Here is a 27,944-nt window from a genome sequence, read left to right on the forward strand (position 1 = left end):
ATGGTAATTGACCTATTGAAAAAGTCTTTTCTGTGATAAAAAGATAATCTAGTGCTTTATAACACTTTACTTTTCATTCCCTTGTGTCCAATTCGTGTCGTAGTAGAAAACTACTTTGTTATTACTTTTGTATTGTATGGAGACATAGAGGTGTCACAGACGAGAAAAACAAGTTTTACAAAGTCTACGTGCTCCATTCCACCTTTTCATACCGTCTCTCTCTCTGAGCTCAACAGTCATTTTCTGCTTGGATTTACTGCACACTTTCATAATTCACTTTTCTTTTGGGAAAATGACCATTAAACATTTCTCCATTGAATATGATTCAATCAATAGCCAAAATGTCTTCACAAATGGAGACACCATGAATGGAAGAATTATTTTGGAGATCTCCAAAGAAACTACAATTCAATCACTAACTTTTATTGGAAAAGGAAAAGCAAAGGTTCGCTGGCAGGAACATTATGGACAACATGATCATCGTTACTACTGGTCTGATGAAAAATATTATGATGTCAAGCAATATATCTTGCGAGATGGTAATGTATCATCTTATCATATATTTATTATTTTTAGACATTGTGCTCAGTGCAGTTTTGGATAATTTAATTTTATTATGATGAAGCGCTAATTACTTGAACATTTCACTCTTCCAGGTGATCAAATAATCACCAAAGGAAGACATGTGTTCCCTTTTACCTTCAAGATACCTGACAGGTGAACAGTTATTGCAGTTTACATTATGCTAAATGTTGCTTTCAGGTCATTAACATGTTTTTGTACTTTACAGAAATATGCCATCATCATTCAATTCAGGGATCGGCCAAATTACTCATAAGGTTAATGCAGAGCTCAAACAATCGATGAGGTTCACAAAAAGAGCTAAAGCCCACTTCACTTTTGTCTCCAAAGCAGACATGGGGATACCTGGACTTATGGTGAGAAATCCAGGGCATATTTTCATGAATGTAGTCCTTATTACAGATTGGCATGCTTTTTTCAGGAACCTCAACACGATTGCACTGATAAAAGTCTCAGTGTCTTTGGCTCTGGAACAATTTCAATGGATGTTCACACAAACAGAATGGGATACCAGCAAGGTAATGATATACTGTATTTGAACTACCAGAGTTTTATAGGGTTAGAGTGAGTGTTAGTGATGATTGAAGCCCATACATTGAGTACACCCTCTTAACCACACACTAGTGGTGGGCGGGTCGATCCAACTATCGGTAATATCGATCCCAATGTTGGATACCAATGTAAAAAGATACTTAAAGGGGACCTATTATGTTCATGTTTTTTTTCATTGTATTGATTTGTGGACAGAACGCTTTCTAGATCTTCCAGAATCTACACCTATTTCATCTGTATTTCCTTGGCTTTCTGTTTTAATTTATTCCACCCATGGCCTGCCTCCGGGATCGATACCAAATCTAGCAGAATCGCACACCACAACTACAGGCGGAACTCACTTCCGTGACCGCCTTCAAAATGAAAGTGCCATTTTCCCCATGTCTGCGTAAACAAGAGTGCCATAAAAAATATCTCATATATGCATCTGGAATTGCATGGGTGACTACATATTCCTTAATCACAAGCACAGACAGTTTGACAGTTTGTTGAAGATTTTGTAGCAATGTGTGCAGAGCCTGACTTCGCAGAATATAAATTATATCGTGATACATCCCAAAAAATATTGTGATATACATATGCTAAGGTCCATATCGCCCAACCCTACATGAAAGACGAGGTACACTGTCACTAACTGACATGGCTGGTTAAGGACACAAGGTCAGAGTCATTTTTCCTATTCCATTGTACCAGAGCAGATCATACTTTTGCTGTTATATTGCCATGAAAGTAGCCACATTGTTCATGTACAGGGCTCACCATAGCATTTTGTGTTCAGAAACCAACAGCACTCTTCCTTTGCAGGAGACAATCTCCAACTCAAAGTTGAAATTCACAACCAGTCATCTCGTGCTGTGAAGCCCAAATTCATACTCTACGAACGGCAGAATTTCTTTGCCCAGGGTCACAGGAGACAAAACACAACGAAGATCCTTAAGGAGAAAGTAAAGACCATTGAGGCGCATAGCCAAGAAACTGTGAAGAAGACGATCACCATCCCCAGAGAGCTTCCATCCTCCATTCTGAATTGCTCTATCATCAAGCGGGAATACAGGCTGAAGGTAAACCACAGAAGTTTCCTCCCACATTCCAAAAACATGTTATGTTAATTGGTGACTCCAAATTGTCCATAGGTATGAATGTGAGTGTGAATGGTTGTTTGTCTATATGTGCCCTGTGATTGGCTGGCGACCAGTCCAGGGTGTACCCCGCCTCTTGCTCAAAGACAGCTGGGATAGGCTCCAGCATGCCCGTGAACCTTGTGAGGATAAGCGGTATAGAAAATGGATGAATGGATGGACTATAAATTGATTGTTATGTTGTAATCCAACAAAGTTCGGTTTTCACAGATCTCTCTGGATATCAAGTACTCGGTGGACCCAGAGATCAAGCTTCCAATTGTTGTCCTACCTGCCTTTGAGGTTCCTGACATAAAACAACCACCTGGTCCTGATGTCTTTGGATTTGAGACATTTACAAACTCAAACCAACCAACATGGAGCCAAGCACACCAGCATCAAGCAGCACCCCAACCACTGGAGCCCCCTCCACCATATGCAGCACACGCAGCATACTCATCCTCGCGTAGTCATTACTAAATTGGACACTTACTATAAATCGCATTCCAATGTGTTTCCATCGCAATTAAACACAATGTACCGAGAATGGCAAAGAAACTACCTAGAAACACAAAGAAACTAAAACAATAGTTCCCAAAATGTTTAAAATTAAAAAACACAGGTGAGATAAGTTTTTGTTATTTTAGAACACATAAAAACTAGTACTTTCAACATTGCTTAATCACAATTGCCTAAAAATGTCATCCAATACTTCTCTACAAGAGAGGAGAAATATGAGCCATAGCACTTCAGTATGTGGAATCAAACTATGGAATGGATTGAGTAAGGACCTCAAGCAATGCACAACGATGAGCCAATTCAAGAAACAATACAAGCAGTTGATGTTTGCTAAATACAAGGATGAAGAGTCTTGAACCAGTCATGATGTGCTATACATATCACTATATTGACACTTACTATGGTACCCATAATGTCATTGTATGGTCATATCACCTTGTACTTCCGTATGAGGTGCATTATTATATACATATAAAAAAAAACTAAACTGTATTATGGAAAGCAGGAAGTGAACAAATGTAACAGTTACTGACTGTAAAAGTACCAGATGCATGGGTAGGATTTAATAAGCTTTGCTTCTTCCTACTCCTTTTGGACATGTGGAACTGTGAACTGATTATGTGATGCACTCAATTGTAATCCGATGCATGTTCAAATGAAATAAAACCATTACCATCACCATTACATTCATTGATAGGGATAGGTTCCAGCATGTCCACGACCCTCTTTCTTGAGGATAAACAGTACAGAAAATGGATGTATGGATGTTATGTAGACATTTTTTTTTTATTACCCTGCCTCCCGACCACAAGTCACTGGTAAAGTTACTAGTTAAGTGTATACTATACATGAACAAGTTCGGGGGGGGGGGGGCGTGAAGTTTTTTATAAAGGAGTATAAATCATCGCATTCAAATTTTTATTATGTTACTGTAAATGTCGTAATCCTGATTGTGTGGCCAAACCTGAAGCTCCATTGTTCCATTGAAGGAAAAAGCAGCCCAGATCATGATGGCGCCCCCTCACTATGCTGTGGAGAAAAAAAAAATTGGAGGATCACCTTGTCATGCCAGTAGCGTTGGAAGACTGTCAAGGTTGCATTTTTTACTATCAGAGAATAAAATGTTCTTGTACCTCATGTTTGGTGCTCTCATGCAAATTCCAAACTGGCAATTTTGTGGCGTTGTTCTTAAAACTCTGCTACCACAGATGCCATCTGATGGTTATTGGATTGCACTCAGCACCAGTAACAACCTTCATTTGGGCCGAGGACCTTGATGAGCAGCCAACAGGATCCTCCGACTCAAGGCCATTTTACCTTGGGATCTTTTAAGAACTTTAAAACGTCTTACTGTGCCCAACATTAGCAGCAATGACCAGCTGCGGAAGGCCTTGCTTATGTAGCACAACAATCCCATCCCTTTCAATAAGAGGAAGCTTTTTTTACCTTCGTGATCAAGAGACAGTGGGAATATGTGACAAAAAATTTTTTGCTAAGATTTTGGCTTTCAAACATTTTTAAAGGTTAACTTTTAAAAGTCTTGATCAGCTAATGAACTGTCTATTTCAGTTTGATGGCTGTTTTGTCTCATTCTAATTTCTTTTAAGTTCTACTTTGAATCTCCTTAAGTACAAAATCAAATTGGAGAACTCAATCCAACCTGGAGGGCGGCACGGTGGTCTAATGGTTAGCGTGCAGACCTCACAGCTAGGAGACCAGGGTTCAATTCCACCCTTGGCCATCTCTGTGTGGAGTTTGCATGTTCTCCCCGTGCATGCGTGGGTTTTCTCCGGGTACTCCGGTTTCCTCCTACATTCCAAAAACATGCTAGGTTAATTGGTGACTCCAAATTGTCCATAGGTATGAATGTGAGTGTGAATGGTTGTTTGTCTATATGTGCCCTGTGATTGGCTGGCGACCAGTCCAGGGTGTACCCCGCCTCCCGCCCAAAGACAGCTGTGATAGGCTCCAGCACCCCCGCGACCCTCGTGAGGAAAAAGCAGTAGAAAATGAATGAATGAATCCAACCTGGACGTATTTGCTTGTATATACAGTATACATATATAGTGGTGGTTGAATGATACCCTGGGCGTCAATACAAGTACTACCCCTCCAAGCCCCCCTTTTCCCCACCTCAACACACTTCAACTTTTTCCAACTACAGAAAGATGCTCAATCTCCCATTTAATTGCTTTTAACTCAAATCCACATTTACACAATTAAAAGTCTCATTCAAGAAAATAAATGAACAGTCGTTAGTCTATAGCAGGGGTGCTCATTAAGTCGATCGCGAGCTACCGGTCGATCGCGGAGGTGGTACTGGTCGATCGCTGGTCGATCGCGGCCTGACGTTAAAGAAATATCATCCCTCATCAATGCCGTCACTTGATTGATATACAGGGCAGCCATTCAGATGACAACTGAATGTTGCCCTTCGGGCGACCAATCAAATCAAACAACGTCTCTAAGTGCAGCAGAACTTACGATGTCAGCCTATCATCCATTGCCGTTACTTGATTGACATACAGGACAACCAGTCAGATGACAACTGAATTTTGACCTTTAGGTCACCGCTCATGCGTAAACAACGATGCAAAGTGCTAAGCTAGTCGGCGAATTGCGAGATTTTAAGCCCTCGCTAAAGTTTATGGTCACTAAAATGAGTGAAGGAGCTGGACCAAGTAAAAAGGCAAAAACTGGACCAAGTAAAAAGGCAAAAAACATATCACTTCCATACGGATATGGAATATTATACGGATATTATGATACGGATATTATCCATGACTGATAAACATTTGGAAGTGTGCTTGAGGCTGGCTATCAGCAGCTACTGTCCGGACTATGCATCCCTGGCTGGTTCAATTCAGTGCAAGTCATCAAAGTAAACTGAGGTAATTACAAAAAATGTTAATAGTTAATTATGTGTGTTTTGCAATATTGGCTCATTTGGTTATGTAAGGTACATCAACATACATTGTACGTACAAATAATCCTCAATACATTTGAAAATAAAGAGATGTTTTGCATTTTTGTAGTGGGTAGATCATTTTGACTCGGTCATTTTAAAAGTAGCTCGCATGCTGAAAAAGTGTGAGCACCCCTGGTCTATAGCCACCAAGTAATGTTAGCTTATTTCATTCATTCATTTCATTCAGGCGGGGTACACCCTGGACTGGTCGCCAGCCAATCACAGGGCACATATAGACAACCAACCATTCACACTCACATTCATACTTATGGACAATTTGGAGTCAATTAACCTAGCATGTTTTTGGAATGTGGGCGGAAACCGGAGTACCAGGAGAAAACCCACGCATGCACGGGGAGAACATGCAAACTCCACACAGAGATGGCCGAGGGTGGAATTGAACCCTGGTCTCCTAGCTGTGAGGTCTGTGCGCTTATTTCAGCTCTTCTCAATTATTTTCTTTCATGCCCCCCCAGAGACAGAAATGTTCTACCCCTTCATTAAAATCTAATGTGTACATTTCATCATGTACTGTTCTGTTGTTTAGACAAATTATGATCCAACAAGAAAACCATCAGTGTAACAGAGTACTGTAAAACAAGAATACTCTGGACACTAGTGTACAGTGTAAATGAAGATCATATTTATGATGACCATATGAAGAAACAAACCAGCTACAAGACCAGAATTTTCAGGGTCTGTGAGAACCAGGTTGCTCTTTATTTGACAGGAGCCAATCAAGAGCTATGAAAACACTCAACATGAGCTTGTCTACCCATTGGAAATTACATGAGGTCATTACTCAATATAACAGTCGGACATCTTACATATAATCTTGAAATGATCACTTAGCAACCTAACACTCAAAAGGTAGCCAAGGAATATTTGATTCTAATTTAATAGCGTCCCATCATGCATTTCGTCAACCTGTCTGCCAGTGCACAACGGCGGCTGATGAATGATTGAAGCGTGTTACACAGACAAAACTGGTTTTATAAACTCTCCATACGTCACATCACTACTTAATAGCATCTTTGTGAGATTCACCACTCATTTTGTGTTTGGATAAGCTAGAGGCTTAAATCATCTGCATTTTTTTGACCTTTTTGGAAAATGACCATCACAGATTTCTCTATTGAATATGATTCCATTAAGAGCCAAAACATCTTCACAAATGGAGATACCATGAAGGGAAGAATTATTTTACAGGCCTCGAAAAAGACAGAACTCAAATCATTAACTTTGATTGGAAAAGGAAGAGGAAAGGTTAGTTGGACGGATGTTGAAAGTTACGACGAGACCCTGTTTGTGTGTGTTTGTCACCAGCGTGCAAATGAGAAGTATTATACTGACAAACAGGACATCCTGAGAGATGGTAATGTATCGTCTAATCATATTCACTATTCTTTTATGTTTCCAGTGCAATTTTAAGATTATGATTATGATGCTTCAGTTACTTCTATTCACTCCTCCAGGTCCTGAAATAATTACCAAAGGAAGACACGAGTTCCCCTTTGTCTACAAGATCCCTGAAAGGTACAGTTATTCCAGCAGAATGCTTTCAGGTCATTTACCTGGTTTTCTACTTTGCAGAAGCATGCCATCTTCGTTTGAAAGAAAGAATTGTAGAATTGTTCATCAGATTAAGGCAGAGCTCAAAGAATGCATGAAACTAACAAAAACAACTAGAGTCCCTTTCACATTTGTCTCCAAAGCTGACATGAGTATACCCGGACTTATGGTGAGAAATCTATGATCAAACAGTTTTTGATGGTTTCATGAATGCAGTGCTCATTAAGTTAGCAGATTGACATGCTCTTATTTTTTTTCAGGAACCTCGGTATGGTTTTTCTCATAAGCGTCTCATTGTCACTGGCTCTGGATTCACTACAATGGCCGTTCACACAAGGAGCATGGGATACTGGCAAGGTGATGATATAGTTGAACTACACCAGATTTTTGAAACTTAAGAGTGAATGAGTGAATACATTGAGAAGCAGGATACAGCAGCTCTGTCACAGCCTAGAAACTATTTAGCGAGTACTGGAGGAAGTGAACCGGACGATGAATCGTATGTAAAGAATGAGGTTGGATCTGGTGTATGACATCATGAGGATATGTTATTTCCTGGATGTTAGTTCCCTGAGCTAATCAATTACATCAGAGATAGTTGTTCAGATAGTTCCCTGTCAGATCAGTCAAAGGACCAAAACAAGTAACACATTTTTACTGTAATTTCATATAGATCATGTACAGCACTCTGCCACTGCTACAACTACACATGCGATGTTGTGTTCAGAAACCAAGAGTACTTTTCTCCTGCAGGTGAAGATCTCCATGTCAAAGTTGAGATCAATAACCAATCATCTCGTGACTTGAAGCCCAAATTCGTATTGTACGAAAGGCTGTGTTTCTTTGCTCAAGATCGCTCAAAATGTTGCATGACGGAGATCTCGAAGGAGAAAGGGGAGGACATTGCCTCACATTGCAAAGACACTGTGATGAAGGTGTTTACTATCCCCAAAGATCTGCCTTCCTCCATTCTGAATTGCTCCATCATGAGCCTGAAGTACATTCTGAAGGTAAACCACACACATGAATTCACTTGGGTGGGATTAAGTTATGAACTGTTTCAATGTGTGCCATGAGGTTATTCACAGGGATGAGCGAGTACGCTATCTGTTCACCGATATAAATTATCTGTATCTATGCTCGGAGTAGGTGGGGCATAGATGGAGTGGGTGTGGCTTATATTGGCACATTATTCTAAGTCTGAAATTGACACGGAATGGTCAGAAGTTGCAATATTTGTGATTTACTATTCAGTTATATATGTAATGTGTATGTGTGTAAGTAATCTGTAAGACTATTATTTATTTTTTGGTATAATCTGTGTGTGGCTTATATTGGCACATTATTCTAAGTCTGAAATTGACACGGAATGGTCAGAAGTTACGATATTTATGATTTATTATTCAGTTAGTTACTATATATGTACTGTGTATGTGTGTAAGTGATCTGTAAGACTATTATTTATTTTTTTGGAATAATCTGTGTGATGTTGGTGATTCATGCCAACATCCAGTGATGGCAAACAGGGAAATCATCAGCCTTGATCACTGTATTTTTCTTACAAGCACCGCGTTCAGTACTACAAGCAAAGTGTTCCATGTGTTATCACTACCCAAATTAGAAGCAAGCAGACAAAAAAAAGCCCATTGGCAACAACTAATTGATCGAGCCATACACAGCTGTCTTGTGAAATACACAGAGTATTAGTTATTAGTTATGAAACAAGAGCATACTGCAACGTATTAAGAGGGGTGTAAAAATTTACCATACAGGCAGAATGTTTCTCTTGTACTACTGGTGCACCTAATGTTGTAGCCAGCCGATGTCGGTTACCTTTACCGCTGTATGTGTACTGCCAACTGAAAATTACAAATATTCTTATATTGTAGGTCGCACACCTGTTTTATGTTCACTTCATGTAATAAGCCAAAAATACACTTCATGGAAAAAAGAGGTCCTGTTACACCGGTGCATTGAATGACTCAACATAAGCCTGCCTAGCGCTGTTTTGTCAAATGCACTGCATAACTTATGAAACAAGTAACTTTTTTCCAAGTAACTTTAGTTACAAAGCAAAATAGAGGCAAGCTGAGGAAAACCTAATAAAGTTTTTAACTTGCCAATTGCACCGTGTATGTGAATGAGGCACCGCTCAGCTCCTCTGTGGCCGCTGCCTGCAGAGTATAAATAAAGGGCAGAGGGGAAATCCTAAAATGTAAACAAAACGGGAAATTAATCATCCAAGAGGAATATGATCGGTATTTGAAACGATATTTGTATGTTTCATACCGACAAAGTAGTATTTTTACAGATCTACCTGGATATAAAATATGCAGTTGACCCAAAGATGGAACTGCCAATAATTGTCCTACCTGCCTTTGACCGTCCTGTTGCCTTTGGATTTGACAAATCTGAGAACTTAAACCAAATGACCTGGAGCAAGACACCACTCCAACCACTGGACGTCCCTCCACAATATGAAGCAGATGAATGTAACAACTGATAGATTATAGTAATCACCAGTATTCCTACCTACAGTATGTGGAAAGATATATTGAATAATGATCATTGATTGTTGCTTGTTTCCCCTCTGTGTGTTTGCTTTGACTTTTTGTACTGTTTATGTGAAAGCGGCAATGTAATTTTTCTTAATGCCTGTATGTACTAAGGACATTTATACTTTTGGTTATAGTAAACCTGGTTCCATTTTTGGTAGTGTGGACCAGTTTGCAGTGTTTTGTTTATTAGTTTTTAATTAAATGTTTGATGCAAATGTTAATCATAAAAACACTGAATGCAAAAAAAGTCTGAACACAATAAACATTTATATTTATAAGTGAGAATAAAATATGAGACTACATAATTAGCCAATTAAAAGCCATCTGGAAGCAGACACTGACAAACCAAAAGAATCGACTCTTAAATCCTCACGACGTCTCCATCATGCAATGAAACCCTATTTTAATACATAAAATATGAGTTAGAGCAAAATATAGAATGGATTAAAATATTTCATAACCGACTTGAGGAAAACAGAACCATTTCCACATCATGAACCTCTCAGCTCAGTTATTTTTTCAGCTCTGTTACGTTCTCAGCCCCCCCTTACTGTTTACTGCCCGCTCCTGTAGCATCTATATTTGAGAAGCACTGCCCTAGCCTAATGAAGACACACTAATGCGGTGTAGAAAATCCTTAAACTCCTCTCCTTTAACTTTGAATTGAGGACCCTTGTATTTATTGTTCATTATCATCAGCTGTCATCTCACTCATATTTAATGAATGAACCAGCTCAGAGGAGGATGGAGGAAGATGTGCAAGAGAGCAGGAAATCAGGTACCATACGGGAGATAATGGTGATGTTCACTCTGAAGTTCGCAAGGAATGACATCCACTCCGGATTGTAAATTGTGCATTTTTGTAAAGATTTTTACTCTAGTATTCAAACTGTTATAGATAATGACATTAAATAAAACAATGTACTTTGTTTATTCAAACTTCCTATTGTTAATCATTTATTCCTATCTTCTTGCTTTCATTACATTTTGATGTTATTTATTAGTGATGGTGTGGATGAATTATGGAGAAAGGGTAAAATTAAAAACCTTTTTCCTCTTTCTACTCCTTTTCAGAAATGTTACGCAAATTTTACCACATGATTAATATTCCATAATGCAACTTGATGTCTGAAACCAATAAACCAGTTTTTTACTCAGTAAGTCTTTTCAATGAAATGACATACCAAAGAAACTGTCATAATATATTGGACTGATCGCCAGCCAATCACAGGGCACATATAGACAATATAAACAACCATTCACACTCACATTCATACCTATGGACAATTTGGAGTCGCAAATTAACCTAGCATGTTTTTGGAATGTGGGAGGAAACCGGAGTACGCGAAGAAAACCCACGCATGCACGAGGAGAATACAGAGATGGCCGAGGGTGGAGTTAATGTAACTTGATGTCTGAAATTTAAAAAAAAGGCCATAATTTGTGCTTGCTGCATTTCAAGTTGGGCCTTTTTTGAAACTTTCCATTGGGATGACGTGACCAAAGTCACATACCAAAAAGATGTCACTGATAACGAAGTTATGAAACACACACACAGACAAACAGGTTTAAGGAACCTGAGCACTGCAGCTGTTCACTCCACGAGACAACAACTACACAATCTCCAGGAGGTTTCACTTTTTCTATATTTTCAAAATGACTATCAAACAATTTTTAATTGAATATGATGACATCAATGGTCAAAACAGCTTCACCAATGGAGATACCATCAATGGAAGAATTGTTGTGGAGGTCTTGAAAAAAACTAAACTCAAATCAATCACTTTTATTGCAAAAGGAAAAGAAAAATTTCGTTTGATGATACACCGTGTAACGCTGGGCTATTCTTCGGAAACTTCCTATCCATCTGAGGAGATATTTTATCGGGTCGAAGAAGACATCTTAAAAAATGGTAATGTAGGCTTTTTTTTTTTTAGATTTTTGAGGCAGTGTTTACTTTTCAAGTAGATAGATATTAACTGACTTTTAAGCAAGTTAAAAGAACATATAAAAATATCAAATAACAACTCCTTTGTTATTTGCATTTCATTCAAAATGCAGGGTTTTATTGTTGTTACGACTTAATATCATATAATGCGGCCATTGTTACACTGGTATAACTGTATAAAGATGTTGGATTAATTGGTGAGTCCAAATTGTCCATAAGTATGAAGGTGAGTGTGAATGGTTGTTTGTCTATATGTGCCCTGTGATTGACTGGCGACCAGCCCAGGGTGGACCCCGCCTCTTGCCCAAAGGCAGCTGGGATAGGCTCCAGCCCGCCTGCAACCTTCATGAGGATAAGTGGTACAAAATGAATGAATAACTAAGATAAGATTTTTGTAAACTTTTTACATCAGTGACTTTAGGATAATGACATTGATATTTAATACCAATAACCATTTTTCAGGCACTCAAATTATTGGTAAAGGAAGACATGTGTTTCCCTTTTCCTTCAAGATTCCTGACAGGTATTTGGGTTTCCTTCTCCCAACCCATGTTGACTTTTATTTATCCATCATTTACGTGTTTTGTTGTTTTTCTTCTCAGGCCAATGCCACCCTCTTCAGCCACAGTTCACCATAAGCCAAAGGCAAAGCTTAAACAACCAATGATGACACAAAAAACATTTGAAACTGACTTCACATTTTCTCCAAAAGATAACATGGATAGCCTTCCACTTATGGTAAGATTTATTACTCTTTCTATTGTTAAAGGCCTATTCAAACTAAAACTATCGTATTTAGGAAATATAACTGTTGTTGTTTATTTGCATTGTTGGGAAGTTCTGCATGCAGATAGCAAGGTGAAACTCCCTCATTTATAGTGAGCTTTAAAAAAAAAAAGCCATTTTTGGTTGCAGTGGAAAGTTTTTCTTGGCAATCTCCCACAACCTTTAAACAATTATATTTTTATAGTGGAAAACATGGAAATTTGGGAGAACTGTAAAGTATACTGCAACATGTAATATCAAAACATAAGAAAAAAAAAAGAATAGATAAATTACAACAGTGGCCCGTGATGTGACAACAACTGTAAATGCAGCCAGCTAGATCTAAGTTAAGCCAGTGATGCTCACAGAGTGCAAGCATAAACCACTGAACTAAAAATTAGTATGTCATATGAAGAAATGAACAGGTGGGTCACTAGACGCAACACTACCAACAATCACGGTGCTAACACACACAAAAAAACATGCAACAGGTAAGTAATCCAAAGAAATACAGCTGAATAGGTGCAGATTCTGGAAAAACTAGAAAGCTTTCTGTGCTGGTTATCTTGTGTAGCTGCGCTATAAGACTCCAAAAGTCAATACAAAGGGATGAAAAATGAAAAAATTCAAAATTATGGATGAAGTGTCTGACAAACGGGTGGCACGACAGCCATGAACATCCACCTCATCCACCTTACTTTCCTTTACATTGTTGGAGTAGACAATTGTACACAGTCTGGGCTCTGAAGCAAAATGTTTTTATTTGTTTTATTAGATTTTTTTGTTGTCCTACAGGGGAGGCTCTTCAAGTCCAAGTTGAAGTCAATAACCAGTCAAGTCGATCAGTGAAGCCCACATACGTGCTGTATCAAAAGCAAACTCGTTCTCTGCCAGGCAAAGCAATTTAAAAAGGCACCTACACTTTTGATAAAGATGCTTAAATGGGACCTTAAGTGGAGGCTTTTTCCACTTTTCTGACCTAAAAATGTAGATAGAATGTTGTATTCTTTAAACCATGCCAAAAAGCACATGTTGAATAGAACAAATATATTAGCAATTGATAAGAAAATGAAGACAGGATAGGAATTAATTAGTTCTGCTTTTTTGAATTGTAATATGTGCTGTATATCAAAGTAAAATATATGTATGTTCAAATAAAATCAAACCAATACTTAAAGGTATGAAAACGTGTCCATGCATGGAAACACCGTGGAACATATATACATACATATATACATATATATACAGATGCTCCACCAACTAACTGTAACTACGTTCCTCATCACCAAAATCTGACCACAACTGGGCTCTTGGGACAAATTGGGGGGTAAATCATAGTTGATGCACTACACTGCTGATGGGGATGCCACACAATTTCATGTTAAAAAATTCAAACCATCTCTTTAAGACCTTGATCATGATTTTTGTTGATGTTGATGATGTTTAAATTATGACTGATGAATCTTTGAAAGTTTACATCTAAACCTTGTTAAGCTTACAAACAACATTAATGACCACCAGAGTATGAACCTTAGGGGTTCTATGGCAACTAAAACTTATTTGCTTATTTTCTTGTAGCCCATCCCAGTCTTGTACAGATCTACAATTTTATCCCTAATGTCCTTAAACAGCTCTTTGGCCTTGGCCATTGTGGAGAGGTTGCAGTTTGTTTGTGCGTGTGTACAGGTGTCTTTTATACAGGTAACGAGTTCAAACAGGTGCAGTTAATACAGGTAATCAGTGGAGAACAGAACTTCTTAAAAAAGAACCAACAAGTCTATGAGAGCCGAACGTTTTACCGGTTGTTAGGTGATCAAATACTTATTTCATGCAATTATATGCAAATGTATGTATACGCTTAACCCATCAAATTAGAAAAACAGCACACCCCACAACCCTAGTGAGAAAAAGTGTTATAGAAAATGGATGGAAATTAGGAAAAGTGTACAATTATTATATATTACTATGTACATAGACTACCGTTTTTGAATGACAAACATTGAATGAATTAACCAGGTTAATATGAGGGTTAAGACATGATTGGTGGAATTTTACAGCAAGCAAATGGAAAATTTCCCTCAATGGGAAATTTCTAGAAGCTAATGGAATTGTACAGGCAATTTAAACCCGTGACTTCAAACCTGTTTTACAGGCTCTTGCAAAGGCTCAGCTCACTCATTCAACCACATGATCTTGATCTGTGCAGAGCTTTTTACCTGCTGTCCTCTTTCGAATAGCTTCACAAATAAAGTCTTCATGGATTCTTTGAAAGAAACTGAAATCCAGTCATTAACTTTTTTTGTAAAAGGAAAGCAAATATTTGATTCGTCAATACATCGTTCTAATTTTTACACCGACTACCAATCCCAGGAGAAATGTAACTATGTCAAACAAGATGGTCTAAAATCAGGTAATGTACAAGAAACCAAGAGATTGCTGTGATTTTCTTCTTACTTTAGTAACATTGGATAAGGATAATTATACTTACAACTATTTTTTTCAGGTCCCCAAATTATTGTTGAAGGAAGATGTGTTTTTAATTTTTCTTTCAAGATTCCTGACAGGTATTTGATTTTCTTTGTCTCAATTATTTACATTTGGTTCTTTCATTTAAATGTTTTGTTGTTGTTGCTGTTTCACAGAGTAATGCCTTCTTCTTCATGTTGGGTTCAGTATAAGTTAAAGGCGACGCTTAAACAACTAATGAAGCAAGAAAGAATTGTTGAATCTGGCTTCATATTTCTTCCTAAAGAAAGCATGGATAGCCCTCTACCAATGGTGACATTTTTTTTACATAAATGAATATTAATATCAATATCTTAGGAGAAGACTGCAGTAAAATGTGTTCTTTCAGGAACCTCAGCATGTTCACATCCCCAAAAAAGTCTGGGCTTCTGGAGCAGTAGCAATGGATGTTTACACCCAAAGAATATCATACAGGCCAGGTAATATATACAGCACACACACACATGTACAGTATATGTGAACACACATATATAAGTATAGTATTATAGTATTGTTTTGGTGTGGATTTATCATTTTCCAAAGGTTACCAATTATTATAAATATCAATAAGCTGCTAAACATATTGCAGAATGATGTACACCTCTGCCGTCTTCAATCAGTTAGAGAGAAAAACTTTCGCCTATGCTCAGATTTGGAACACTTCCTCTCATTTGTGAAAGAGGAGGGACAGGGTGCGGCATAATTTCATGCACATGAAATGGTAACAGACACATTTCAAAATCGAAATAAAACCCACGGCACTTAGGTTCTCACACGACTGCATTAATGTGCGTAATGTGCGTAGCTGCTGCTAAACCTACAAAAGCATTTCAAATGGAGTGGGGAAAAAGAATAATGTAAGACTCGGAATGGGAGGATAACTTTTTTGGGGCTGACTCCATGTAAAGTAATGTAATGGAACGTCAATGTAACATTACTGATGCTAAGTGACCAGAATACTGCATGTCAACCACATAACAATGATCACTTATCAATTCATGACTTTTTGAAAAATTGCGATAGAGTGAGGGAATGATGTTCAAACCACGATCGAACGAGGGATGACTTGCACTCTCAAAAACATGCATGTTTGGTTAATTGAAGACTTGTCTGTAGGTATGAATATGAGTGTGTATGGTTGTTTGTCTATATGTGCCCTGTGATTGGCTGGAGACCGTCCAGGATGTACAAAGTCAGCTGGGATAGCCTTGTGAGCCTAATGAGGACACGTAGTATAGAAAATGGATGGATGGATGGCACTGACTTCTTCGTCTTTCTCTTTGAGCTTTTCCCTTCAGAGGTCGCCACAGCAGATCAATCTCGTCCATCCAACCCTGTCCATCTGTCTCTCTCACACCAACTGCCCTCATGTCCTCCTTCACTACATCCATAAACCTCCTCTTTGGTCTCCCTCTACACCTCCTACGTGGCAGCATCCTTCTACCAATATATTAACGATCTCAGTCCGGCCTCTCATATTTTTTCTCCAAGGCCTCTAACATGTAATGTCCCTCTGATCTACTCGTTCCTGATCCTATCCATCCTGGTCACTCCCAATGAGAACCTCAGCATCCTCATCTCTGCTACCTCTAGTTCTGCTTTCTGTCTTTTCCTCAGTGGCTGGTCTCATGGCTGGTCTCACCACAGTTTTGTATACATTTCCTTTCATTTTAGCTGAAACTCTTCTATCACACATCACGCCTGACACTTTTGTGTCACAGTGATGGCACTAACTATCCAATATTATATTATGATCCGTTGTTAATTAATATAACGTGTTTCACAAATAATTTATGCCTTTTAATCTATTTGATCTTAGTTACAAACATCTATCCATCCATTTTCTTTTGCCTATCTGGGTATGGGTATTGGGGGGCAGCAGTCTCAGCCACCTCTTCCAGTTTTAATGGGGGGTACTGAGGCGTTCCCAGGCCAGCTGTGAGACATAATCCCTCCAGCGTGTCCTTGGTAGGGCATGCCTGGAACACCTTACCAAGGAGGCCTCCAGGAGACAAGATGTTCGAGCCACCTCAGCTGCTCCTTGTGATGTGAAGGAGCAGCAGCTATACTTTGAGCTCCTCCCGGATGATGGTGCTCATCACCATCTTAGACAACATTTTTCAAAAAATGTGAGTTACTTATGGTCATTTATTTCTTAGATAACAAAATATGCTGGAATGTTATCTGTACACATTTTAAAAGTTCTATGATGGTGGAATTTGAACCCCAAAACAGAAAAACATATTTCTATGATGTATTTTTGAAAATGTTCATTCGAAAGTAACAAAATATTTTCTCATCTTAGGTGAGACTGTCCGAGTCACAGCTGAAATAAAAAACAAGTCAAGTCATTCAGTCAAGCCAACGTACATATTGTACTGGAAGCCAAACTGGACTGTCTCAGGTCAAAGGATACGTTACATGTTTCCTATTCTTGAGAAAAAAGCCAAGCCTGTTGCCGCCCATAGCAGAAAGATTGTGACCAAGATGATTACCATCCCCAAAGGGTTTCCTCCTTCCATGTCAATCAGACCAGAACTCAAGAATGAGTACTTCCTGAAGGTAAACAAGACATTACCAGACATGTATGTGCCTCTATTTGTCAATTGTCATGTAAAAAGACTTCAGTAGCAGCACCGTTGTTAAAGACACTTGTAGTTGGATAAACAAACTAGAGGTGGGATTTGGGGCTCTTTGAGGGGAGCCGGATCTTGGTCTTTCAAACAGCCGTTGTATTAAGTTTTATAAAGCCAGCCTGGTCTCAACTTAATAATAATAATCACTGGGAAGCATGAATGTAGATATCCTACCAATGTGGTAACCTTATTTGTTTGACATACGTATGTGGATTACATTTCTAAAAAAAAAAAAGTCTTATGTAGATTTATTGTAAATATTCCACAGGGTGGCACTATATCACTTTGACGGTGACTTCACAATTTAAAAAAAACATGACTTGAATATGTGCAAACATTAAAAAGAAAGCAGGCTACAATGAATTACCATGCAAAACATTGCAATGGTTTCCACATAGACGTATTGTTAAGTAATACAGCACAACAAAGCTACACTGTGAATAGTGCTCCTGTTTTTTTTAATTCTTGTTTTACTGGCGCACTCACGTGAAAGTGGCGTGTAGAAAGTGGCGTGTAGAAAGTGGCGTGTAGAAAGTGGCGTGTACAACGTGGCGTGATGCTATTTGCATATCCACGCTCCTCCCCGTGTAACTCTGGAACAATTAACTCTTCCCAGCTGCGACTCGGTTCCCATTGTTCTTGCAATTTACTTCTATGTCATCCTTTCTTGGACATTGTTTTGTTTTATGTACATACAACATAAAGACATGAAGACTTGTATCTCCTTAGCTACTACACGTTAAAGTTGCATCATGCCATAAAATGACAAAGCATCTTTTTCACAGGTCAATCTGGATATGACAGGGACAAACTTCAAACTTCAAGTCAAGCTTCCAATATTTGTCCAGTCTGACAGTGTTGCATCACAACAACAATCACTGAATGCTGTTGACCTTGGATTTCGTGGCTATCACAACCAAAAGCAAGACATGAGTGATGGAGGACAACCAAAAAAGAAGGCCCGATCTATAGGCTGTCCTATTGATTTCAAAGAAATAGAAAAGGATATGTACCTGATGGATGAATACAAACCAGATTATTCTGAGGGTTTCAACTAACGATTATTAAAACAACAAGAGAACTTACTGTTTTGTTGTTGTTATTGGAATTAGAAAAGGTTTTTCCTTTCAGTGATTCAGGTTTGTCCATTTGACCAGCGATATAGTTTCAAGTCTACTCTGGTGGTCATTGTTTTGGCTTCACAGCATCTCCTCATTATGTCATTACAGTCTACCCAGCTGATTTTGGGCAAAAGGCGAGGTAAGGCAAATTGGTAAGGCAAAACTTCCTGCTGGAGAAAACCAGAGAAGTTGAATAAAACCCACCTGGCAACTCCACACAGAGTTGTTCCAACTGAATTTTACCGTTGATCTCGTGACCTTGTGGCCAACACGGTGATGACGTAAATGGTAGTAACAAAAATTAAGTTACTATTGGTTCTTCGTTTGCCACTATTCATTTAGTGGCACTGAAATGAGCACACAGGTTGCTCATTAGCCACCTGTCACAGGGCGAGATGCATTCATGAACGACAGAATTCTCAACAATGTGGAATGTTCACATTCCAGGTTTGTGAAAATGACACATTGCTGTTACGCAATGTGTAAGTGGTGACATTGGATTTGCAAACATGACAGGAAGAAGCGCCCATGTGAATTACAGGTAATAAAGGGTATACTGAATGTTGTACAGATCCATCATATGGTTCTTTGGAAGAATTCTGCACTCTATGTAGTCACATTCTATTTAAATGTTAAGTATTTCAAAATGTACATAAAAAAGAAGGCGTGGGTATACCACATGTGGGGCATACCGGTACTGCGCAAGAGGGGGCGCCAAAGCGATGTGGTTGAAATTATTTGGAGCTGCATTGGTCTGTGCAGGTATTAATTATATGATCATATGATCAATAACGACCAGTTTTGTTCGCAGTGTCTTACAAATGTCATGCATTGTGGATTACCCTTTTTGCATGTTTGCATGCCCTTTAGAAAGTAGGTAATTGGGCTTCTCTGGACATACATAGTAAAAGAGCACACGCTGGTGGTCCTTTCTGCTATTGAAAAACCTGTTGAAACACCAACTGACTCATGTCACTTGAGTGCTACATTTCAAAATATTGCTCTTGAAAAGAACATGAAATGTCAAACAGCCATTTAAGTGATTTAGTTGCTCCAGTTATGGTAATTACATGATGAATCTGACGGTATAATGATTTTAGGTGACAAATCAACCAAAGATAGCACCAGGATAATACGGAGCAGGTTTATATATGCATATTTAGTTCACCTTTGGTCATTGCTTCCTTTGCCACCCCCATTATGTGACATGTGACATATATGGAAGTACAGTGGGAGTCGAACAGTGGCTTTGCATTATGACGAGAGCCTGCTAACTAGTCTGATTCTGTGTACAGTGTGGAGGCGGTCAGCTCCACACACACACACACACACACACAGAGCGCTTGATTTTGGAGAAAGGGTAGCTTCTGGCACCTCCCTCCACCGTATAGCCAGAGTTAGTACCATGACAACCATGCGGGCCCGCTGGCGTCTCCCTGTCTTCAGCAGCCGCCGTTGCCATGGTAACTCCCCACGGGGCTCCCTCAGATCAGCGGGATGGGCGTCCAGTTGACTAACGCGCTCCCAGCCTGGGAATAGCTGAGGGAGGAAGGAGAGAGCGTTGTGCAGGCGTTGTGTGAATGTGCAAAGCAAAAAACTGCGGCTAGGCGTATAGCTTTTGCTGCATGCAGCATTTAGCACGCTATCCCTATTATTATGGGATATTATAACCTCATTAAAACAAGGTTGTGTTATCTGTGAACAGCCCTGATGCTAAAATGAGGTCAAGTTTAAGTATCAGCACAACAAAGTCCTACCTGATTTGTTGAGATTAGACAAAAATACACACAATACAGGGGGCTGCACGGCAAGTGGTTAGTGCGCAGGCCACACAGCTAGGAGACCCGAGTTCGATTCCACCCTCTACCATCTCTGTGCGGTGTTTGCATGTTCTCCCCGTGTATGCGTGGGTTTTCTTCATTCCAAGTTAACAAGTTAATATGAACTAGCTAACAACGCACATCAGTGGGACCTACCTATCTAGCCCTCCAAAAAAATCCCTCTAACATTGACTTATTGTTTGATATACATGCTGTGGTCATGCATTAACAAGTACATTGATGATAACATGTAATACTTAAAGTATATTGCTGGATTTTGACAATTGAAAACATTACCAAAACGTCTTTCATAGGCACACTGATTTAGCCCAGGAGCTTACGCTACTTCTGTCAACAACAACATAATAGAAACAACGATAACACAATGTCCGCTCGCATCGGGATAGCTGTGTCTTTCAGCAAGACTTGCGCTCCACTCCTCAGACATCAAATGCTGACAGCAAACAAGCATCTTGTTGAGTCCACCCATCCATCCATTTTCTATGCCGCTTAGCTTATCTAATCTTTTATTTATTGTAATTGTGTCTTTCAGATGGAAATTATTTTAAAAATGGCAAAAAACTGATATATGAATTATACAATTTTCTTTTTCTTTTTTTTTACATTTTGACAAAATGATTCCCATTTGTCCTCTTGTTATAGTTTCTTTTTCTGAAAAATATATGAATGATTGTCAAAATGTAAAAATAAAATCAACAATTGGGCCTTAAATCTGCATGCTTTTTTTTTTTTTTTAAAAAGTAGTACACAAACCAACAAAACTAAGGTAACCTACCAGTCACAACTTTATGACCTGAAGTATAATCTAATGACATCCAGTGGTGTAAAACCGCACTGCATCATGTTGAGTGGCGTTTCACATACAGTATTTTGGTCATTTAGCACTGCAGTTGTACGCCACTGCAATCTACAACCACATTAATACAAATTTCATTAAATTAATACATTTATGACAGTGTCAATCAAACAGAGTGTTATCTTTGCAAAGATAGAATTGATGATATAGTTCTTGCCCCGTGTTTTATACAAGTCATACAGTTCATTCATATACTATATCACACATTCACACTCACAGTCGTCCGCTATGAAAATGCTTATTTCTGCCATTGAGAAGTGACACTTTTGGGAGTTTGGAACTTGTGTGTCCCCCATATGGCCTTACTAGGTCCAATAGCAGGACAGGATTGTGTGTTTTTTTTTAAATGTCTTTAATTGCTCCAAGCTGTGAGTGCACATGAGCTCCATATTCAAAGAAGAACAGGTTTAATCACTTCAAGCCAAAGATGGAAAAAAAAAAAAAGATAGTGTTGTTTGCCATGTGTGCACAAGAAAGGGAAGATCCAATTAGGTACATCATAATGAAGCATTTATTTTGGAAAAAGACGGATAAACTTTCCATAGTAAACACTTCCTGGTCTAAAGTAAGTGCAGAAATGTTTTCTCTTCATCATATAAAGTCCTTACACATATAAAAAAGTGACACAAGGCAATTCAGTCAGTGTTACAGAAGGCAATGCGCCAAAACATTCTACACTAAATTTAAATAGTTCATTGTTTCTAGTTATGCGTGCATGAATACGTCTATCTTAACTAGCTCTTAAGTGTGTGGCTATATTGCGCACTTGTAGTGGTCACCTTTGGAACTAAAATTGGTTTGATTAAAAAAAAAAATCCCTTGATGCGAGATGATTATACAGAAAGGGTATAAAAGAATGAGGGGAAAAAAAGTTCATTTATGAAACTCAGAGAAGCAGCCTCCTCTGCATAGATGGACATTGCATATCTTGCAGCCAAACACGCTCTCATGCCGTAGTCCCTTGTTGGTGCAGTTCCTGCAGCGCCGCGAGCGCTCGGACATGCGCTCCAGGCGATGTCCATACTCAATGGGTGAGTCAGCATGCCTCTTCCTGGCGGCCCTCTCCATGCCTCTCGCCCCCTGGTAGTCTCCGATGAGCTGCTGGGCGAGGCGCACCCGGAAGTGGCGCTGCGTGAACTGCTTCCCATTGAAACCAGCGGGCGGCGCGCCCCCTCTGCTCTCCCTCAGGATGATGTAGGCGTTTACGATGCACAAATTGACATAGAACCACAGGAAGTAGCGCCACCACTTCCTGCACGGACGGCCCACCTGGTAGCACTCCCTCAGCTGGTCGCACAGGTCCACCCCCCTCATGTTCTCTTGGTACAGCAGCAAGGGAAGAGGCCTTGGCACGCCGAGAGACAATCCTGAACTTTCCATGCTGTCGCTGTCCACCTCACCATCCACCTCACGGCCGTGTTGCTCCCCTGGACTGATACCCACAATCCCCGGTGCAGAGTTGGTGGACAAGCAGCTAATGACCTTGATGTCCCGTGTCACTGTTGCCACCAGGTTGCCACGCTGACACTGATAGAACTCCCCCTGTAACAGCTTTCCCACATTCCGAGGGCGGAGGACCTCGGGATAACCTTTGCGTCCCGACTGGGTGGGCCCGCAGGCATAAAGTCCATCCCTTAGCAGTCTCTGGAAGAGCGGCACGGAGGTGAAGAAGCTGTCCATGAAGAGGTGGTGGTACTGACCTTCCAGGCCACGCACAAGTGAGGTCACCACGCGGTACCCCTGTAACACCACCGCTTGGTCCTCACTGGGCCGGCCCATGTGGATTTTAGCCCGGTGGCAGTAGCCCGAGCGCGAGTCGCACAGCATCCACACACTCAAGCCTTTCCTCAGGGGCTTAGAGGGCATGGAGTGCGTGGGTGAGGAACGCCCTCTTGTGACAAGGGCGCTCTTGTCTATGGTCAGACAGCGGTTGGGCGTGTAGGCATCCCACATGGTGTTCTCCAGCACATCCAGGAGAGGCCTGATTTTAAAAAGGCCATCATAGCCACGCTCACCTCGCACGGGCTCCGCCTCCCTGTCACACAGCTGGAGGTACTGGGTGAGCTTCTCAAAGCGCCGGGCTGTCATGGTCTTTTTAAAGCCTGCATTGCCTATGAAAATGTCGCTGGCCCAGTACATGCCAGTATCTGGCAGCTGATTGATGCCCATGAGGATGTTGAGGCCCACATAGGCTCTCATCTCCCTTGCATGGGTCGGGTGCCAATGTGGGTCTGTTTTGCCGCTCCTCCTTTGCCGATAGAGGGCGTAGTTGTTTGTTTGTTCCACCATGTGTTCAAAAAGAGAATCTGGAAAGAGTATCCGGAAATAGTCACGGGTGTCGGCGTCGTCTCCCAGCGAGTGCTGAGGGCCGCTGGCAGCATTGAAGGGCTCGATAGCAATCACCTGGTCCGGTTCGCCCCAGAAGTCCGGAGACGTGCAGTCCTCATGCAAGTCTTCGTTGTAGCCGAGAAAGCTGGCGCGCTCCTCCTCCTCTTCCTCCAAATCGGAGAAATCGAGGTCAGAGTCGTTCGAGGTGGCGTCGGAGCAGTTAGTGGAGGTGCAGCACTCCTCCGAGTTCTCCTCCTCTTCGTGCTTGAGTCCATTGCTCCCAGTCACCAAAATGATGTTGCAGCCTCCCCCGGCCACAAGGCTGCTGGCCGCTGCTGTGCACGCGGAACCATTCTCCCCCTCGCCACCGTCCTCCTCGTCTTCCTCCTCCTCCTCCTCCCGCCGCGCTCCGTCTTCCTCGTCCGAGTCTGGCTTTTTATACGGAATTTCAAACCACTTCACATCGCTTGAAAGATTTAGCGGGTACTCTTGGCTGTCGCACGCCGCACTACTTTCTGTATCCGCGCTCGTTTCCAAAATGGTAAAAAGCTCCCTTCCGTTTCTTGCCGTCGCCATGTCGGGATATTAAAGTGCCCCTGCATGAGTCCCTTTTCGGCGTGTTTTTTTCCACGCGGCAGGGAAATACACACACAAAGCAGTCATCCGAAGTGAGCCGATGTACACAGGAGGGCAGCGTCACGGCCAAAAGTTGAACCTTATGCGGCGTCTGAGGGCTTCATTCGCGTTGTTTCCGCTCCCGGTTCTTTGTGGGCTTCGCAGCGCAGTGTGGCCGCAGACGTCAGAAGCTGCATGCATGTCCTGCTTGCTAGGGCGTTTTGCGACTGCAGCTGGTGGGGTTGCTAGTTCGCAAGGCTGGCAGATGGCCGCTCGCTCTTCTAATGCCCGCTGGCATTCAGAGCATAGCCATCATCAGCCTCGGAGCAGTTTGCACTAAACATCACATAATGCAGTCTTAACAATGGCAAACTTTTGTGTAGCCATAACAAGCAAACGTTTATTCACATCATCATAGTGCATACATCCACTACTGGGAGGTGCATGAACAACTCACAACATGAATGCATCCTGAGTACAATGCTGTGTTGATGCACATCACACAGCAGTGTGGAGTCATCACTAGGGTGAGCAGAGAGGCAGTGTGTTCATTCATAAACATGTTTCTTCCCTCTGACAGGTTCCTACATGAACCTGAAGCCCTATAGGCTATTGTGGAATTAGGGACCTCCCTCTCTTTTATGAATGTGGGCAGATACTCCTGTGTTTTACTCCAGGGCTGAGAGTGAACAGCTCCCCCTGATGAGATTGATGGCTCCTCTGCAGGTTGTTTAAAAATAGAAAGCGGTTCACTTGTGTGTTTACACTGTTAACATTTGATTTGAATCAATACTCTTATTGTTGGGCATACATTATTACATGCAGTGGACCAAATTTAACCTCCGCTTGTGTGTATGTGTGTGTGTGTGTGTGTGTGTGTCTGCCACTCATGATAATGATTTTGATAAAGCTTCTCAAGCAGAGACAGATTACAATCATCACTCAAATTTAATTCAAATTCAATCTTTTCCCAAATGCAGAGCAGAGTATTAACAGACCAAGCAGCGATGTGTACATGGTATCCAAATTTTGTGATTTTGAGAAAAAAAATGTAAATGTGACTCTGTTATTGTCATGTAAAGACGCAATTTGGAGCAGAGATTATAACACAGTTGGAGTCTATCTTAGTCCCTTAAAGAAAGTGATTTTCTGGAGCATACAGTATTCTGTGCGTTCTGTTCACACTCACTGTAGCAACAACAACAAAAAAAATCAACCAATTTGGCCTTTGACATCATTGAAGTTAACTTATCATGTTTGAAGAATGTTTTTCTTTATTTTAACCAAGCTACTGCGGCTTCCCTGAAGTCTTCTGCCACCCTCCTTGGGATCGCTTGTTATATATTATATTGCTTTTTTGTTGAACTATTTCACCATGTTCTGTTACGGGCCTTATTGGCAGAGGTACTCAAAAGTGCCCTTCAAGCTGATGTCAGTTTCTTTAAATTTGACTTAAAAATAGCAAACAACCCTCTGTAGGTGGATTTTTGCTCACTTGGGAGGTGACCAGTTAAATCATGTCTTCCTGTTTGGGGAGTGGGGGGATGGGCTGCAGGAAGAGTCCCTTCCAAATTCTTTGAGCTGCGGCCTGCTAGTCTTCATGGCTGGCTAAGCAGTGGGCCTTGCAGAGAAGGCAGGCACAGTGTATGCATCCTTTCTTACGAGCTTATCGCTTCTTGTTTCAGATTCTTGTTTCAGTTGGGGTTGTGTTGCTGCAGTGTCCTGTTTGTTATCCACGGCGGACATGGGCTGACATTGGGGAGGCAGTGAGTTTGGAAACAGTGGGAAATGCGACAGGCTAAAGCCCTCAAATTTTTTTTAAACCTAAAAATAGAAAATAAAGGGGCAAAAAGGCGCACTTCCAACATTTCCAGGCCCCTGGAGCAGAGTGCTGCAGCAGACCCCTCAGAGAGACTCCTGTGGTGGGGTGGAGAGACGCTGACCAATGGGGGCTTAGACCTTCTGTTAGCGTGTGTGTGTGTTGCTGCTCCTAACTCAGCTCCTCCATAGCTCAGCTCCCTCATGGATGAGTTCAGAGAGGGCCTCAGTGTGTGTACAGTATATATGTGTGTGTGTGTGTGTGTGTGTGTGTGTGTGCAGCTGACATCATAGAGTGTAAGAAATGGTGCAGCCCCAAGTAAAACTGGATTGGTGTGATTGGTGTGTAGCTGGTCTTGATGTTATGGCAACTGAAAAGTAAAAAAAGAAGCACAATCATCACTGGAAAAAACAGCAAAATATACCAAAAGATTGTTAAAATTGAAGTATGCTTGCCAAGTGTAATTGCCATTTACATGTATTATTTATATATAATTCATTGTATTCAAAGAAAACCTGGCATGCATCGTCTTGGAGAGGCGTCTGTACAATCGGCCAGCGCCCTCTTGTGGTGTTTACAGAGAAGACAGTCAACACCATTTTTTAGAGTGACATTTTGCCCACTTGTAATAATGACATATGAGTACTGTATTAATTTAAAAAACAATACTAAGTACTCTATCGTAATGAATATCTATATATTTGTATATATTTACTAGAGCTGCAGTGACAGCAACTTGCATGAGAAAGAAAAACTACACTTTTAACCACTAGGTGGAGGTAAAATACAAAACACATTGGAGCAATTTGCATGCTTTCATTATAGTGAACGTGTTTCACGCTTTCTCAAAGTAAATAACAATGAATGTGTTGAAAAAGAATTTGATTAAAAAGATTATATACTCATCCCTCTGTCTTAGACTACACACACATTTGCTTTGGATTTTGGCTTATGGTCACGAGGCCATGTGTTCTTCATTACAACTGCAATGGAGGAGGACCAAGGTCAGTCCACTGGACCGTGTCACTGAGGCCCCGGCACTCTTGCTGGTTCTGTTTTACAGTGGTTTTATGATTTTAACTGTGTAAATTGATAGACAGCTTATAGTTTATTTGTTTTGAGTGCAAATAGTGTCTCAGCGGTTGTGTGTTACATACATGACAACTTGCATGATTTATTCTATACGCAAAAAAAAAATTGTGTTTCATCACTGTACCGTATTAAAAATGAAAGTTGTATATTACTGTACAACATTTTTGACTCTGATAACTAAGACACACTATGGTAACTAAGCTGAACCTAAAAGAAAAATATGACTATTTTCAGAATTCTTCATTATTTTATATATATTCAATGTGATTGTAATACTCCCTTGTGGGTGAAGTAATTTCAAGTTACCTTTTTGTGCATTATTATGAAAATATGACACAATTATTTTGATTTTATGCTTGGCCAAATGCTAGAAATCTCAGCTTGTCTCCGCTGCATATTAGTATTGTTATTGTTGTCTTGTGACATAACATTTTAAGGAAAATCCCCAAGGTGACGCATAAAAGGGCCACAAAGTACACAGTTGAATATTGTGCAAAAGTCTTTCCTCTGCATATAAAAATGAGTGACGGAAGCTGTGTCGATCAGCAA

General features: G+C 40.4%; 3 protein-coding genes across 11 annotated transcripts; all 3 read left to right on the top strand.

The window, feature by feature from the left end:
• The first annotated feature begins 219 nt into the window (after window positions 1–219).
• LOC131128258 (arrestin domain-containing protein 3-like) lies at window positions 220–3,449 on the top strand. The gene is made up of 6 exons (XM_058070937.1): window positions 220–539; window positions 657–717; window positions 791–938; window positions 1,004–1,100; window positions 1,939–2,195; window positions 2,484–3,449. The coding sequence occupies exons 1-6, from the start codon at window positions 293–295 to the stop codon at window positions 2,730–2,732; spliced, it is 1,059 nt and encodes a 352-aa protein (XP_057926920.1). The 5' UTR covers window positions 220–292; the 3' UTR covers window positions 2,733–3,449.
• A 3,455-nt stretch (window positions 3,450–6,904) lies between these two features.
• Window positions 6,905–10,152, top strand: LOC131128333 (arrestin domain-containing protein 2-like). Of its 2 annotated transcripts, XM_058071074.1 has the most exons (6): window positions 6,905–7,114; window positions 7,215–7,275; window positions 7,333–7,480; window positions 7,572–7,668; window positions 8,065–8,321; window positions 9,623–10,152. In XM_058071074.1, the coding sequence occupies exons 1-6, from the start codon at window positions 6,925–6,927 to the stop codon at window positions 9,812–9,814; spliced, it is 945 nt and encodes a 314-aa protein (XP_057927057.1). In that variant the 5' UTR covers window positions 6,905–6,924; the 3' UTR covers window positions 9,815–10,152. The 2 variants fall into 2 exon arrangements, with proteins under 2 accessions (XP_057927057.1, XP_057927056.1); XM_058071073.1 differs by having other exon boundaries at window positions 7,215–7,480.
• Window positions 10,153–11,464: 1,312 nt separating this feature from the next.
• Window positions 11,465–18,823, top strand: LOC131128792 (uncharacterized). Of its 8 annotated transcripts, XR_009129703.1 has the most exons (10): window positions 11,465–11,781; window positions 12,280–12,340; window positions 12,420–12,555; window positions 13,378–14,992; window positions 15,086–15,146; window positions 15,225–15,360; window positions 15,437–15,527; window positions 17,060–17,216; window positions 17,393–17,649; window positions 18,509–18,823. XR_009129703.1 is itself a non-coding variant. In XM_058072028.1 (9 exons), exons 4-9 carry the CDS (start codon window positions 14,770–14,772, stop codon window positions 18,779–18,781), a joined length of 1,041 nt encoding a protein of 346 aa, XP_057928011.1. In that variant the 5' UTR covers window positions 11,465–11,781; window positions 12,280–12,340; window positions 12,420–12,555; window positions 13,378–14,769; the 3' UTR covers window positions 18,782–18,820. The 8 variants fall into 8 exon arrangements, 3 of the variants coding, with proteins under 3 accessions (XP_057928011.1, XP_057928013.1, XP_057928012.1); XR_009129702.1 differs by having other exon boundaries at window positions 15,437–17,216; window positions 18,509–18,822; XR_009129705.1 differs by having other exon boundaries at window positions 15,256–15,360; window positions 15,437–17,216; window positions 18,509–18,822.
• The last annotated feature ends 9,121 nt before the right edge of the window (window positions 18,824–27,944 follow it).

Source organism: Doryrhamphus excisus, chromosome 4, assembly GCF_030265055.1.
Source record: "Doryrhamphus excisus isolate RoL2022-K1 chromosome 4, RoL_Dexc_1.0, whole genome shotgun sequence".
Taxonomy (NCBI): domain Eukaryota; kingdom Metazoa; phylum Chordata; class Actinopteri; order Syngnathiformes; family Syngnathidae; genus Doryrhamphus; species Doryrhamphus excisus.